We start from the raw sequence: 17,173 nt of genomic DNA, 5'->3' as shown, positions 1-17,173 counted from the left end.
GTAGAAGTAAGGTAGCATCTCATTGTGGTTTTAATTTGTATTTCCCTGGATGAGTGATTTTGAGCGTTTTTTTCATATGTTTGTTGGCTGTTTGTATGTCTTCTTTGAGAAATGTCTATTTATGTCCTTTGTCCACTTTTTGATGGGATTGTTTATGTTTTTCTTGCTGATTTGTTTGACTTTCTGATAGATTCTGGATACTAGTCCTTTATTGAATGCATAGTTTGCAAGTATTTTCTCCCATTCTATGGGTTTTCTTTGTTATTTATTTTGCTGTGCAGAAGCTTTTTAGTTTAATTAGGTTCCATTTATTTCTTTTTGGTTTCATTGCATTTGCTTTTAGAATCTTGGTCATGAAGTCTTTGCCTAGGCCATTGTCCAAAAGAGTTTTCCCAGTGTTAATTTCTAGAATTTTAATGGTTTCAGGTCTTAGATTTAAGTCTTTGATCCATCTTGAGCTGATTTTTGTTTGAGGTGAGAGAGATCCAGTTTCATTCTTTTACATGTGACTTGCCAGTTTTCCCACCACCATTTAGTAAATAGGGTGTCCTTTCCCCATTACGTCTTGTATGGTTTGTTGAAGATCATTTGGCTTTATTTCTGAGTTTTCTATTCTGTTCCATTGGTCCGTGTATACAGTATGTTTCTTAACTTTCGACCATAGTATTTATAAACAAACAATATTAATGAAAAAACAGGTAGTCAAATTTTGATGAAAATGGCAGAAAACACTAGAATAAGTACCCAAGAGATATAAAACGCTACTCGTTTAAAGCTCAACTAAGAAGGGAAAAGGAACTGATTTTACAGTATACCCACAACGTATCTGGCTCTGGGTTTATGACATAACTAATTTATTCCTCACTGCAGTTTTATGAGATGGACTCTCATTTCCCACCCCCGCAGCCCCACCCCCCCATTTTCAGATGAGGAAACTAAAGTTCAGTGACTTCAAGGAACCTTCTAAAGGCTGCATAATAACTAATGTAGTTGTAAATTGAACTCATAGCTTTTTTACTTCAAAGCCAATATTAGGTTTTCTCATTCAGCTCTGCAGCGTAAGGCATTTTTATATCATAAGAATGCAAAATTGCTGAATGTTTGTATTAGAGGGTACATTAATATATTGATTTCTGTGCTGCATGTTACCGCCTTGCAGTATTTAAATCTGGCAATTTTCACTTGAGTATTCTACATGTATAATGAAGAAGAAGAAATGTCGTGTATTTTAAGTTCACAATTCTTAGCAAATGAAGTAAAGAATTTTTATTAAAGGCACTGAATATCCTTTGTATGATACACCTCTGGCAATATTGCTTTTCTACAATTATATGTTCCAGTTATAGTAAAGAGATACTAGTAAAAACAAAGAAATCTCTTTTTGCCCCCTAGAATTTTATAAGTTGTGTTTGCTTGCCCAATTTAGGAAGCGCTATAGAAATGAAGGGAGTCCCAGCCCTAGACAGTCCCCGAAGCGCCGGCGTGAACATTCTCCGGACAGTGATGCCTACAACAGTGGAGATGATAAAAGTAAGCAGACTCTGTTTTCTGTCTCTCTATATTCATATTCGTTTGAAACCATGAAACCATCCTTTCATACTAGTAGGAACTGATGAATTAAGATTTTTAAAAAGTTGTCTTGCTTTGCTGTCTCTAAATATCTCCTTTTGTGACTAAAGTGTGTGTTAGGGTACTGTCATTTTCTACTGTTTATAGTAAAGCCATATTTTTATTTTGGCTAAAATTATTGTCATTTTAAAAGTTTTAAAATGATCTTGATCTCTTGACCTCGTGATCCACCTGCCTCAGCCTCCCAAAGTCCTAGGATTATAGGTGTGAGGAGAGATTGGCTTATTATAATTTATCTGTACCATGCAGTGGTTATTAACCTGGTGAGAGTGTGATTGCTTTTATCTTTTATATAGATGAAAAGCACAGACTCTTGAGCCAAGTTGTACGACCTCAAGAATCTCGTTCTCTTAGTCCCTCGCACCTCTCAGAAGACAGACAGGGTAGATGGAAAGAGGAAGATCGTAAACCAGAAAGGAAAGAGAGTTCAAGGCGCTATGAAGAACAGGAACTCAAGGAGAAAGTTTCTTCTGTAGATAAACAGACAGAAATCCTGGAAAGCTCAAGAATGCGTGCACAGGACATTATAGGACACCACCAGTCTGAAGATCGAGAGACATCTGATCGAGCTCATGATGAAAACAAGAAGAAAGCAAAAATTCAAAAGAAACCAATTAAGAAAAAGAAAGATGATGATATTGGAATAGAGAGGGTTAACATAGAGACAACGTCTGAAGATGGTCAAGTATTTTCACCGAAAAAAGGACAGAAAAAGAAAAGCATTGAAAAAAAACGTAAAAAATCCAAAGGTGATTCTGATATTTCTGATGAAGAAGCAGCCCAGCAAAGTAAGAAGAAAAGAGGCCCACGGACTCCCCCTATAACAACTAAAGAGGAATTGGTTGAAATGTGCAATGGTAAGAATGGTATTCTAGAGGACTCCCAGAAAAAAGAAGATACAGCATTCAGTGACTGGTCTGATGAGGATGTGCCTGACCGTACAGAGGTGACAGAAGCAGAGCATAGTGCCACCGCCCCTACTCCTGGTAGTACCCCTTCTCCTCTATCTTCTCTTCTTCCTCCTCCACCGCCTGTGGCTACTGCCACTGCTACAACTGCGCCTGCAACTCTTGCTTCCACTACTGCTGCTGCCACCACCTCTTTCAGCACATCTTCCATCACCATTTCCACCTCTGCCACCCCCACCAGTACCACCAATAATACTTTTGCCAATGAAGACTCACACAGAAAATGCCACAGAACACGAATGGAAAAAGTAGAGACACCTCATGTGACTATAGAAGATGCACCACATCGCAAACCTGTGGATCAAAAGAGGAGCAGCAGCCTTGGGAGCAATCGAAGTAACCGTAGTCATACATCTGGTCGTCTTCGCTCCCCATCCAATGATTCTGCCCATCGAAGTGGAGATGACCAAAGTGGTCGAAAGAGAGTACTGCACAGTGGCTCAAGAGATAGAGAAAAAACAAAAAGCCTGGATATCACAGGAGAGAGAAAATCTAGGATTGATCAGTTAAAGCGTGGAGAACCCAGTCGAAGTACTTCTTCAGGTAATAAAATTGAATTATGATCTAGTCACTGTTTCATAGGTTAGTATATTTTATACGTATTTTAATTCTAAAGTAATGCTAAATTGGTTACTTTACATGTTGCCTTAAATTTTATGGAACTTTTTAAAGAAAAGCTTAGCTGCCCCATCGAAATGTTACCTGTTATCACATTAATACCAACATTATAATAGAAATACATACAATAGTGTTAATCAGTTTAGTATCAGAATTTTAGTAGTATGTCTTGGTGGAAGGGTTTATGTGTTCAAGTCCCTTATCAGTGCCTATGATTTTAACCTTCCTGCTATTCTTCATGCAGTCAAGGCTGCCTCTTTTGACCACAGAAAATAAGATAGGGGAGTAGGAAGAGATCAAATAATGGAGTGATTAGTTCTATTAATGCCTAATCATTTTATGTACTTCTTGGAAGATATTTTATGGTTATAGTGGAAATAGACAAGGAAACTTTTTTTAAATTTATTAGAACTTTGAGAGAGGAATTTTTCTTAGAATGACTTATATGGATATTTATAGAGAGAAATATATATGTAGAATATAGAAATATGTAGAACATATAGAGATAATATGGAATATAGAAAATTATATAGAATATGGAAAAAGGTAAATTATGTTTTAAAGGATCCTGAAATGAAGCATTTTGTTTCTATTTTATTGTGGGCTAATAACTGTTTGTACATGGTATATTTATTTTAGATCGCCAGGATTCAAGAAGCCATAGTTCAAGAAGAAGTTCTCCAGAGTCAGATCGACAGGTCCATTCAAGATCTGGGTCATTTGATAGCAGAGACAGGCTTCAAGAGCGAGATCGATATGAACACGATAGAGAGCGCGAGAGAGAGAGGAGAGATACAAGGCAGAGAGAATGGGACCGAGATGCTGATAAAGATTGGCCACGCAACAGGGATCGAGATAGATTGCGAGAACGAGAACGAGAGAGAGAAAGAGACAAAAGGAGAGACTTGGATAGGGAAAGAGAGAGACTAATTTCCGATTCTGTTGAAAGGGACAGGGACAGAGACAGAGACAGAACTTTTGAGAGTTCTCAAATAGAGTCTGTGAAACGCTGTGAAGCAAAACTGGAAGGTGAACATGAAAGGGATCTAGAAAGCACTTCGCGAGACTCTGTAGCCTTGGATAAAGAGAGAATGGATAAAGATCTGGGATCTGTGCAGGGATTTGAAGACGTAAATAAATCCGAGAGAACTGAGAGTCTGGAAGGTGAGTGCTACCTCTTTTTCGGTGATACTGCTTTCTTTCTTTTCAGATTTCATGGGAAACAACTATTTTCTTTTGAAAGGGCATCCACTAATAGGCACATTGACTTCATTCTCCATTCTTTTATAGGGGAAGTAGATATCAGAAGGAAAAGACCTATGAGATACAGACATATATATATATTTTTTTTTTTTTAATGTGGTCCCCTCTACTACCATTAAGGCAGATTTGGTTCACATAAACCTAAATGAAGTAAAAGATTGTTTAGATGCAGTGCGTATAGATGTTGAAGAATAACCATCACATCCTTTTCTTAGATGTTAAAAAAATAAGATTACAAAAATTGAAATGACTTCTTAGTTCAGAGAGGGATTCAGATAATTATTAGTGAATCCCTATTTTCTAGGGCAGTTTAGAACAAATATATAAAACAATAACACTACCTGAAACTGTATTTAATGTCGGATTGACTAGAATCCCACTGGTACTCCCCAGTCCTAGAATAGGAACGCTAAGTCCATGTCAACCTTTTGGCTCACTCAGAGCCAGCCCCAGCTGTGTGAAACCTCACTCTCCATGCTTCTACTCTTTACCCTTCAGCCCCCATTTACTAGACAAGCTGACTTGTGCCTTTCCATTCTCTGCCCTTCTTTGTACCACTCATACCATTGCCTGATAGACCTTTTTCTTTTATCTCATCTTTCTTACTCAAACTTCAAGTCCCAATTTATACATTATTTTCTCGATGAAGCCTTCTCTGCTCGAGGCACTTACTGTTTCAAATTCATCTCTTCATATTACATTTTCATCTCAATTTTGAGTATAAATAGCATCAAATCATGAAGCGTGGTACAACCCTGGGATATAATTGAATATAATTGAATTAATCATTATCATAGCTCTCTGTGATTAAAGTCAGTATCCCTCATCTCTAAAATATATAATTTGCTAGTTATGATCACAGACAATATAGCATAGAAATGTATAACTGAATCCCTTGCTATGTGATGTAAAGTTTTTACTCAAAGTAGGAAAATGAGTTGGATCACCTTGAAAAATGAAAAATCCTATTATGTGCATTTATGTTTAGATGTATGTTTATATGACGAAGTTACTAAAATTGGTTACCTTAGAAGTGACTTAGTGAGGATATGGGGAGATTACTATAGAATTTAATAACATGGAAAATCACTAGAATGACTAGAAATGTCTTATAACTTCTTATGTTTTATTTGCTGCAAATTCATACCCATAAAGCATACGATTACATTTTGAAACTTAGTATTGTAGATTCAGTGAAATGTATGGTTAGCTAGTGATTATAAACGTTAAGTGTATTCTGTAATTTTAGGATTAAGTTCACAACTAACTCACCAAGAGACAAAGTTTAGCATAGGTGGTTGAAAAAAGTTGGTAAAATAAAAAAAAAAAAAAACATACACTAGTGGTACTCACAAAGTTATTTTTAATTGTATTAAAGCATTCTTCTAAAAATTGTGTTCGTCAGTGAATAAGATCATTGAGATAGGGAGGAGGAATTGAGATGTAGAGAGAGAATTAATGGCACTTCTTGTATTTTTACCTCACTGCTGTAAAGTTTATATAATGAGCTAAATAATATGAACTAAGATTTAAGCTTCAAGTAAATTTTTGAAATAAGTTTGCAAGTTTTTAAATTACTTTAGATAAATTGTGAAAATTTGAAAATGTAACTTCAAAATCTTTTGAAGTTAGATTTGTCTGAGTTTTAAAGTTTTAAATTATCAAAAATTAACACAACATACAATCAACATTAGTATGTTAGTAGTAGCTTTTATTTGTCATAATTGTGATCTTATAACCTGTTCTGATAATTGCTGTCCAGATTGTATTCTTGCTGTTAAAATTTAATTTGCCTAATTAAATTTTATTTATGTTTTCTTTTGATATTGTCAAGTATTTGAATAATTAAGAGATGTAGTTTTCTGATGAAAAAGATGTTTTTCGCATTGTTATAATGTGTGTACCCTCTACCTTTTGGTTTGATTTAGTCATCCCCTCCCTTTAACATTGCCTTTGATCTGAAATTAATCTGTCTATTTAGCAGGAGATGACGAGTCCAAGTTAGATGATACACATTCATTAGGCTCTGGTGCTGGAGAAGGATACGAGCCAATCAGTGATGACGAACTAGATGAAATTCTGGCAGGTGATGCAGAAAAGAGGGAGGACCAACAGGATGAGGAGAAGATGCCAGGTAACTTTGCAGAGGTGGTTAAACATGAAAGTTACCTGTTATATGGTATTAGAGTATTCTTACCTTCTACTCTGTAAAAATTGACCTAGGGCACTTGTAATTTTTCCCTTTATATTTTACTTAAGGTTGAAAGGCCAATAAAATGAAAATTATAGCCCATATGCCTGCTTATTTTTAAGTAGGCATTGTCTGTGAATTACAAAGGCCCTCATTTAAAATAGCAAAATTCTAAAGTTTATTTTCCAGAATTTAAGAATCATATTATATGACTTGGAATCTAAACAAATACTGATTGTCTAGCAATGTTCTTTCTACATGGTAGGTATATTGTACAAAGCTTCACAACTGTGGTGACATAAGCCAACTTTTTAAACAACCTGTCAAAAATTTACAGTAGTTGAAATTGTATTTGAACACTATATACCTCTATCAATTTTCTAAATTTGGTAATTATTTTGACTCACAGTACTTTGCGTGTTACCAGAACTCACTCTAATGATTATGCCATGAAGCAACATCCCTTAACATTCCTCTTGAATCATTCCAATTAGCTTCTGATCGTTACTAACAGTTTTTTTAAATCACAGTGAGGATCTTTTCTTTGATTATATAAAATATGAAATTTTTATTTTAATTTGCTCTTATGTTTTGTAATTTTTTCTACTGATGTAGAAGGTATGTATGATTGTTATCTTTGTTATTTTCTGGTATTAGGTATTTCTAAGTAGAACATTATTTCTTCAGCTGTTCCTTCTCAGTGGATGGATTATTTGCTCTCAGTGTTAATAATAGTCACTCTCTGTGAGATTTCATAATGAAATAGTTGTTTTTAAAAATTAAAATGTATGTGTACTCACACTGCAAACACATGTACTCCTAGATTTAACCCTTAAAAGGATTCTGGTACCAGGTTTCAAAAGATTAGACCTAATCTGAGTGAAGTCAATAGAGTTCTTTCATTGGGTATCTCCCATAGAGTTAAAATGAGTTACTCGTTTGGGTGGGTTGGGTCGCCTGTTTTCTTTTGGTGGGAAGGTTTTTTATTTGTCAAGAGTCCTTAGATTCTGAATATTATATGGGAAGGCTTTTATTTTAAGAATAGGACATTTTTGGTTTAAAGTACTTTTCATTTAATGTTTTCTGTGTTTTCCTTGATTTATATAAATTTCTATGTAGATAACAAGACTGCTATTTCTTGGTGTAAAACAAATCTTACTTTTTAACTTTTTACAGATCCCTTAGATGTGATAGATGTGGATTGGTCTGGTCTTATGCCAAAGCATCCAAAAGAACCACGAGAGCCTGGGGCTGCACTCTTAAAATTCACACCTGGAGCTGTTATGCTAAGAGTTGGGATTTCTAAAAAGTTGGCAGGTTCTGAACTCTTTGCCAAAGTCAAAGAAACATGTCAGAGACTTCTAGAAAAACCGAAAGGTAGTTTCATTTTACTTTAACTATATGCTGTCCGTTTACCATTTAAGGTGCCATCTAAAGAGGATTGTGATCTGTTCTAATGTAGCACTTAACACTGTATAGAAACTATTTTTTGAGAAATCATTTATAGTCATTATTTAACCCTCATGGTCAAAGTTTCTCTTTAAAATTTATTTTGAGAAGAGTTATCCCACAGAAAAGTTGGAAAAAGAGTACAATGAACTTTTTGTATTAAAATTACTTATTAACAGGCCAGGCGTGGTGTAGCATGTCTGTAGTCACAGCTGCTTAGGGAGGTTGAGGCAGCAGGAATGCTCCAGCCCAGGAAATTGAGGCTGCAGTGAGCAATGATTGAGCCACCACACTCCAACCTAAGTGACAGAGCAAGACCCTGTCTCAAAATAAAATAAAATAAATAACCAATAAATTACAATATCAAAGTGCTCAGTGGTTTGCCCTTGGCTAAATGAAATAGAGCCAGGAAAAAAGACTACATATTTTTCATGTCTAAAGAAATTGGGTATTTTGGCAGCCCTTTCCCCCTAGACACCTACCCAAATGCAGGTGTGTAGGTTGAGTCTTTAACAAAGTGGTTAAGAGCTTGGTCTGTAAGGCTGGATGATCTGGATTTCGGTAGGCACACCACTTACTAGCTATTACTTAATCTGTGTGTTAGTGTCATCATCTGTAAGTTAGGAATAATCATACCACCAACTTCCTATGGTCATTAGGAGCAAATCGGTTATTACAGGCAAAACACTTAGAACAGTTCCTGGCATATAGTAATACCCAATAAATATTAACTGCTACTTTGAAAATATCATATTGATTTTTGACCTTACTGCAACAATTTTCAGTTATTCCAGATTATCTAGCTTATGGATTCTGGTGGTGAGGGTTGTTTCGTTTTGGTTTTCGCAGTCTCTGTCTCATCTAGTACCTACCTTAGTTTATTTTGCAACTTACTAATAGTTTATTAATGGGGAGGGACGAGCAGATGGTAAAAAGAAGGAAAAAGGGTAAAAGGTAAAAGCAACAACATTAACAATTTTATATCATGTCCCTGGGCGTAAAAGTTTAGTTAGTATTAAATTTTATCAAAAAAAATTGTGTTACAAGTTTTATGAATTCATGCCCTTCCTTTCATCTATTAGCATAGGCAGTAAATTTTTTTATTTTAATATAGCCCAGTAAACCTAGAGTATACATGTACAAAATACATATAAATTATAATTGTGAACGTGTATTAACCGAAAAATGACCCAAGACTTAGTTCTTGCCCTACTCTGTTTGTCTTGTTTGGTTGGTTCTGTGACCTTAAGCAAGTAACTCCTGTGAGCCTCAATTTAATTTGTAAAGTGATGGAATAAAACCCCTGAAATCTTACCCACCTCTAAAGATATTTGTTTCTGTGACTTTTGCTAGTGGCATTTCAAGTTAAAATCTGGTTTGATTTTGCTACCCATGAAATACAGTTCGGCCCTTACTTAATGATGACTTAACCTAAACAAGGAAAATATACACTGTAAAGGGTGGGGTGATGTGGCTTGACAATCAGACCTCTTCTATTTTTTGCTGCTATGGTGGTTATATTAGAGAACTGAATCTTGATTAAAGACTTTGTCTTGTTTGCTGCCGTATCCAGGGTCTAATTATCTATCTATATTTTCTGCTATTGCCCAGAAAAGTGCCTGACATACATAGTAGGTATTCAGTAAATATTTATGAAATAACTGATAATGATTTTTCTATTCCATTTGGTCTATTCAAGTGTACCAACATGAAAGAAAACATAATCATACTTCACATATAATTTTTAAAAGAAACAACTAAAGCTTAAAGCAGAAAACTTACAAGTGTACTGAAATTGAAATTGCTTTTGTATAAGTTTTCTAATTGCACTAAGGTTAAGTTCTATTTTTATTTTTTAATTTTTATGGGTACATAGTAGGTGTGTATATCTTTGTGGGGTACATGAGATACTTTGATACAGCCATGCAATGTGTTAATAATCATGTCATGGAAAATTGAGTATTTGTTCCCTCAAGCATTTATCCTTTGTGTTACAGACAATCCAGTTACTCTTTTAGTTATTTTTAAATGTACAATTAAATTGTTATTGACAATAACAGTTTTTACAACAGGGTGTTATAGTCACCCTGTTGTATTATCAAATACTAAGTCTTATTCATTCTTTTTTTTTTTTTTTTTGACCCATTAACCATCCCCCCAACTTTCCACCCCTACTATCCTTCCCAGCCTCTATTAATCTTCTACTCTCTGTTGGTTAAGTTCTTTTGAGCTTAACTGTTAAGAATGCATTTAGTCTGTTTCTTGAGTAATTTGGTGCTGCTCAGTTCACAACTATGAAGAGACTAGAAATTTAGCCATGTTATATACTCCCTGAGGAGGTTTGCAGGTGTGTGTTTTGTAATCTACTATTTTGAAAGCCAAAAATAAGGATCCCAATAAACAGAAATGTGTGCTAATGAACAATTTTCAAGGAAGGGTGTAGGCTCAGTGCATTTCTTTTATATCTGTAGTGGAATGGTACTTAATGTTTTCGTTTTTTAGTCATGTGCATATATGACTATATGATTGGTTGGTACAAACATTGGTATTTCTGAATCATCTGAAAAACTGCCCCTTTTTTCCCTTAAGGTATTCTAGTCCAACTATGGTGATTCTCATTCTGCAAATCTGGTGGTAGAGCCTAGGATGTTTTTAAAACAGCTCCTCAGCTGGTCCTGATAGACTCCAGTGTTTGAGAACTAGTTTCGAGCTTTTCTATTTATTTACACCTTTCTTAGGTTACATACCTATTGACTAGGTGTATTACATAAGACTGGTTTCTTGTTAATTATCTAATCTCAATACTTACACTTTGCAGCCCAGAAAATTGAAATCAGCTATGTAATGCAGCTCCATTTTGTTCTCAGTAAAATGTGTCTTTTGTTTTTACCCAAGTGTCTACTGCTTTTCTTTGTGGGTTCTAAAAGTAACCTGCTTGATCGTGTTGTATGAATAGAGGCAATACCTGCTGTCTTTCGTACTCTTGGCCGACTCTTACTTATTTGGATTACTGACTGGTCCTGTTCTGTTATTTTGATATCCTTTGTGTCTATTTTTAACCCAACCTCTTTATATTTTATTATATCTTTCCTTAATTCTTCTTCTGGGTTTTTTTTTTTTTTTTTTTTGTATGTTCAGTGTTTTCTCCCATACCTTGCATGTTGTGACTTAAAACTAAGTGATTTTAATTTAATATATTGTCCTAAGTTTTTATGGTGACCAAATCTAGGACAAAATTTGCAGGTTGTCTGACTAACACTTAATCACTTTCTTAACTATTTTTTTTAGAGGTCACAGACTTGAATATTGTTATAACATTTGAATCTTGCTATAATAAAGTCTTGAAATCTAGAACTCTAAATAGTAGTTGATGGTAAGCAGTATACTGAATTAGAGTTCAGTGATTCTTGAACGTCTCTTTAAAACATCCTTTAAAAACATTCTTTAAATAAATTCCCTGGTGCTGGGGGCAGTGGTTCATGCCTGCAATCCCAGCACTTTGGGAGGCCAAGGCAGGCAGATCACTTGAGGTCAGGAGTTCAAGACCAGCCTGGCCAATATGGTAAAACCCCATCTCACTAAAAATAAAAAATAAAAAAATTAACCAGGCGTGGTGGTGTATGCCTGTAATCCCAGCTACTCGGGAAGCTGAGGCAGGAGAATCGCTTGAACCCAGGAGGCAGAGGTTTCAGTGAGCCGAGATTGTGCCATTGTACTCCAGCCTGGGCAACAGAGAGATACTTTGTCTCAAAAAATAAATAAATAAATAAATTTTAAAAAATTAAAAAAAATTCCCTGGGCTCTACCTCGAGATCTACATACAGTCTGCTTTTCTTATATTTTAAGTAAATTTAAAGTGGCTATCAGAATATTTATTCTTGTTTGAGACTACCAACATAACTACATATTGAAGGTGCTTCACAGAGAATATATTGCCTTTAATATGAAATAATTTTCACCAATGTTGCTAACTTTAATAAAGTATAGAATTTGTAGAATATTCAGTTAAGTAGTGGGTAACCCTTTTCTATTTTAGTAAAACTTAATGCATGTTTATTTTTTTTTGAAAGACGCAGACAATCTCTTTGAACATGAATTGGGGGCTCTCAATATGGCCGCATTACTACGAAAAGAAGAAAGAGCAAGTCTTCTTAGTAATCTTGGGCCATGTTGTAAGGCGTTATGCTTCAGACGGGATTCTGCAATTCGAAAGCAGCTTGTTAAAAATGAGAAGGTACTGTTATTTCCTTGGAAAAAATACAAAGTGAATAGTGCGAATTTTTCATTTGGTTGTTTTATTTTTCATTTGGTTGTTTTAAATTGAGATTGCAATCCTATGTTTTTATGAGTTTAGTTTCCTAATCTTTTACACATGTAAAAGGAAGCATGCCATTAAAAAGTATAATACACTTTATTTTACTTCAATAGTATTAATGAATATTTGTTTTAATAAAGTTTAAGATATTCTATTTCTGTTAAACGTTTTTTGTGGAAAGTTTTCAACAAGCAAACATATTACAAAAATGTATTTAAATTGAAACTCAAGGAAAAAAATTTCTTAGAGCGGTGAGGATATTTATGAGAGTAGTATTTATGAGAATGTACAAAGTTGGAAGAAAGGGAAGTAAAGTGACCCTATATAAGTATTTGAGAGGAATAAAAAGATTGAGAAGTAAAAGAAATAGAAATTAGATTTGGAAGAGATCTGTTAATGAAATCTGGTAAACCCAAGATGAAAACATTTTAGACTCTCTGAAGCTAAGAAACTGGGATTTTTGGCCGGGCGCAGTGACTCACGCCTGTAATCCCAGCACTTTGGGAGGCCAAGGCAGGCAGATCACGAGATCAGGAGATCGAGACCATCTTGGCTAACACGGTCAAACCCTGTCTCCACTAAAAATACAAAAAATTAGCCAGACATGGTGGCGGGTGCCTGTAGTCACAGCTACTTGGGAGGCTGAGGCAGGAGAATGGCGTGAACCCGGGAGGCGGAGCTTGCAGTGAGCCGAGTCACGCCACTGCACTCCAGCCTGGCAACAGAGCAAGACTCCGCCTCAGAAAAAAAAAACAAAAGAAACTGGGATTTGTATTTGGGGTAGTGGATGAGTGGGCATAGGTAGTACAGACTGAGTATCCCTAATCTGAAACTTTCTGAGGATCAACATGACCTTCAAAGGAAATGCTCTTTGGAGCATTTCAGATTTTGGATTCTTAGATAGGGATGCTCAACTGGGTACATAAATGTAATACAAATATTCCAGAATTCAAAAGAATTTCAAAATCTGAAACATTTCTGGTCCAAAGCATTTAAGTTGAGGAATACTCAACCTGGATGACAAAAAGAGAGTTGGTGTGATTCTTTGCTTAGAAAGTTTAGAGTAATGATAAAATGGTTAACTTCACTAGCTTTTTACTTAGGGGCAAGTTAGGAAAACAGAATTATCTTTGACTATGTAACTTTCCTAAAGAGAAGTTTCATTAAAGAAAAATACTCAGATTTAGGGCAGTGGGTAGGCGGGATTCAATTTTTAAAAAACAGAAGAATGAGTTTATCTCCAAAGATTAAAATGGAAACAAATATGAGGAACAGGCGATTTTTAAAACATGTCTTGACTATATAATCAAGTTTTCCTCACTTAAAGGTCTGGTTCAAGATTACTTTTGACAGAATCACTACAGTCATTCCCCTTTGCCCTCTGATTTCAGTATGCACTTTTCTTTGTTTCGTATTTTGTAACATTCCCTGGTCCCTTCTCTGTGACAATAACTTTCCAAAAAATGCTAATGTAACTTTAAGTCACAATAATATAGATACACATTTTAGTATAAGGGAGGTAGTAGTTCTTCAGCATACTGTATGATTAGCTGTCTTCTAAAGGATTTATTCAGTTCTCGAGCTCACTTTTTATGGGACATTGAAAGATTGGTAAGGAGTATAGAATAGAATGTTGGGCTTACAGAAGGAAAAACTATGTGAGGAAGGAACTCATGACACTTATCTTCGTAGAACGGAAGGATTGTCAAGTAGAGGTAAGATTGAATTACAGTGTAGCACCATAGAAGAGCTTTCATTTCATCACATGGAAGAAATAGTGCCATTCAACAACAGAATGTGCAGTGTGTTTTTTGTTTGTTTTGTCATTGGAAATGATGATGTAAAAACTGGTTGATTACCTGTCAGAAATTGTTGAGAGGATCCTACTTTAAGCAAGGGGTTAAACTAGGTGCCCTCTAAAAGTTTGTTTTCAAAGATTCATTGAGCCCAGACACATTTTCTGATTTTGCTTTGAAATCCAATAAAGCTGATTTAATTTAATATCCAAAATGAAATGCTCTTATAACTTTGATATTTTGGGTAGAGGTTAATCTTTCCTATTGTCAACTAATAATGTACATCTTTTTTAAAGTTTGTTTTTGTTTTCTTCAAATAGGGCACCATAAAACAAGCTTACACGAATGCCCCAATGGTAGACAATGAATTACTTCGATTGAGTCTTCGGTTATTTAAGCGGAAGACTACTTGCCATGCCCCAGGAAATGAAAAGACTGAAGATAATAAACTTTCACAGTCCAGTATCCAGCAGGAACTGTGTGTGTCTTAAGACCGAAGTTCAATATGGTATTTTTGGTACTGTCTTCCTGCAGCAGTGCATATTCTTTTGCAAAGTTTTTTGGTTTGACAAGCATTAGTGACAAAGGCAGAAAAGATTTATCAGCCGTGCTAAAAGAGCGAAGAATTCTGATCTTTAGAGACACTCGTTTTGGCTAACTTAAGATTTTACGTTAATTTTTACATAGTCCTTGACACTCATGCAAAATAATGTGAAAACATCTAGATTTAGTAGTTTATGCTGCGCCTTTTGTTAAAACTGAAGATTTTGGGAAATGGTTGTCACTGCTCTTCCAGCCTATGAATATTTTTGTGAAATGGAACCATGGATTTATGTCTGGATCATCCATACAGAACCAACAGTTGTATTCAAAAACAATGTACTCATCAAAGTAATTGCTCACATTGTGCAGTATGTGAGCACATGTATGTGTACAGTATGTGAGTATGTGTACAGACCATGTGAAAGGGAATGCTGGTCTAGCTAACATGGTATGTTTGTAGGCGAATCTCTAGCAGAAGGAAGCCAAAATATTTTTTTCCTTTTGAAAGTTTTTAAAAAATTATTTCATGGGTCTTTTTTTTAATTAATACGTGTGCATTGTTACAATGTATGTTGGATGTCTTTTGACTCTAAATGCTTTGTTATCAGAGATTGTGTACTATTTTTATTTTTAATAAATGTAACTTCCCTTTCCTTGTTTTAGATTTACTTTGCTCTTCATTAATCTTATTCCTGATGTTCTAAAACATCAGTCATCAACATTACATGTTTCATGCTTCAGATATTTTACTGCTTGTGTCCTTATTGTTGGATAGCTTTAAACAGAGTTGATGTACTTCAAATGTAGCTTGTTGATACTTAAGGCATCTTCTTGGAATGTGGCTTTTGAAGAAAAAAATTACTCAAAGCAAACCAAGAGTTAACAAACCTAACATAACCTGAGGTTTAATATTGTACTGTCATATTTTTTAGAGCTATAACTTTTGATTATATTAAACTGCCTCCAGCTGTACTATGTAAAACAGATTTACTTTTCAAAATTACAGTATACCTGCTTTGTTCTGTATGTATATGTTTAACTTATGAAGTGGACTCTTAGAAGGATTTGAAATGGACTCTGGCCACAGAATTTGTGAGCAGACAGTAGCAGTGATAATAATAAAAGAAGGCAATCAAAATTTAATTTTATCATGTCCTCTCACAGGTTTTTGTTATAATTGTAAGCCTATATTACTTGTGTTAGTAGTTTTGTCTCTATAGGTAACATAATGACGGTGGTGCAGAGTTTCTGTTCAAGAAACATATGTTGTAAAGTTAATTTATACAAGATAGCCGCCAAAGGAAATGGTCTTACTTGCAAATGACTTTGAAAGCATGCATAATTGCACACAGAGCAGGAGAAAACTTTAATCAGAATTTCCTTGTGTCCTTTTCCTTTACTAAGTGTTTTGAATTTAAAAAAAAAAAAAAAAAGTATGACCTCAGAGAATGAATACTATTTAGGAAGCCACTTCCTGATTTTAGTGGATAATACTGTTCTCTGTAGCACAAAGATTTAAAGTCCTAGAATTTCTAATCCTAGTTCTCAGAATTGTAGAATATGACAAAAATAATGGTTTCCCCATTTGTCCACTGACTTCAGGGATATTTCACAAGCTATTTATTTATAGAATGAAAACTATGTAGTTAAATCTGTCATTCAGTTAAACATGTTGTCTTTCAGTTTGAAATCTTTGTTATGTTGCAAAAGAAAATTTAGAACTATTCCTTTGTTCACTCAGTCACAGCATTCAGAGCTTTATGTTTCCAGTGGAAATGTACTGTTCAGTCTCATTTTCTTTTAATTCAGCCATTCTCAGTATTAGTAACATACACCTATAAAATTTTTATAAAGCAAAATTTTTAATTGAATTTCTCATAAAAGCTCTTGGACCATAATTAAAGTCTCAGTTAAACTAGTATTCCCAAAAAACAATCTCCCAGTTTATAAATTGTTTGCTAGTACAGTTAAAAGGTCATCTATGTCATAACTGATGGCTCAAGTCTGTCCAGTTGCCATAATTGCACAATTGGATTCCAGCTGCTGGTAATAAGGAATTGTCTAGATAGATAAAGGGCAAGAGTATATCCGCAATCCAAAATAAATGAGAGTAAACACATAATTAGGTGTTTGATTTTTTTGGTAGCTATCCTCACGATTTAGTAAAGGGTCTACTAACAATACCCAACTTTATATAAGAAAGTTTTGTAAGCATACCTAAGTAGTAACTTGATATGCTAAAAAATCTGACCTGTCACTTCACTTCACTCTGACCAGTAATTGCAGATTGTCCTCACCATCCTAACCCATGACTGCATTAGGATTTTATGACTTACTAACTTGAAAATATGTGGCATTGGTAGAGTATCCCACTTTACTCCTCACTGTCCAATTGTGTAAA

General features: G+C 34.8%; 1 protein-coding gene across 12 annotated transcripts in view; it reads left to right on the top strand.

Moving 5' to 3' along the window:
- ZC3H13 (zinc finger CCCH-type containing 13) overlaps window positions 1-16,186 on the top strand; it is a 97,369-nt gene extending 81,183 nt beyond the window's left edge. For 9 of the 12 annotated variants that reach the window (XM_021929410.2, XM_021929404.2, XM_021929405.2 and 6 more), the window contains 7 exons: window positions 1,427-1,530; window positions 1,926-3,140; window positions 3,855-4,379; window positions 6,460-6,612; window positions 7,846-8,046; window positions 12,189-12,352; window positions 14,550-15,915. In XM_021929410.2, the coding sequence (XP_021785102.2) occupies window positions 1,427-1,530; window positions 1,926-3,140; window positions 3,855-4,379; window positions 6,460-6,612; window positions 7,846-8,046; window positions 12,189-12,352; window positions 14,550-14,720 (2,533 nt within the window). In that variant the 3' untranslated portion in view covers window positions 14,721-15,915. Of the gene's footprint in view, window positions 1-1,426; window positions 1,531-1,925; window positions 3,141-3,854; window positions 4,380-6,459; window positions 6,613-7,845; window positions 8,047-12,188; window positions 12,353-14,549 lie in introns of all 12 variants that reach the window. The other 3 variants (XM_021929411.2, XM_021929406.2, XM_021929412.2) reach the window with 2 other exon arrangements.
- The last annotated feature ends 987 nt before the right edge of the window (window positions 16,187-17,173 follow it).

Source organism: Papio anubis, chromosome 15, assembly GCF_008728515.1.
Source record: "Papio anubis isolate 15944 chromosome 15, Panubis1.0, whole genome shotgun sequence".
Lineage (NCBI taxonomy): Eukaryota > Metazoa > Chordata > Mammalia > Primates > Cercopithecidae > Papio > Papio anubis.
This window is presented reverse-complemented; position numbering and strand designations above follow the sequence as displayed.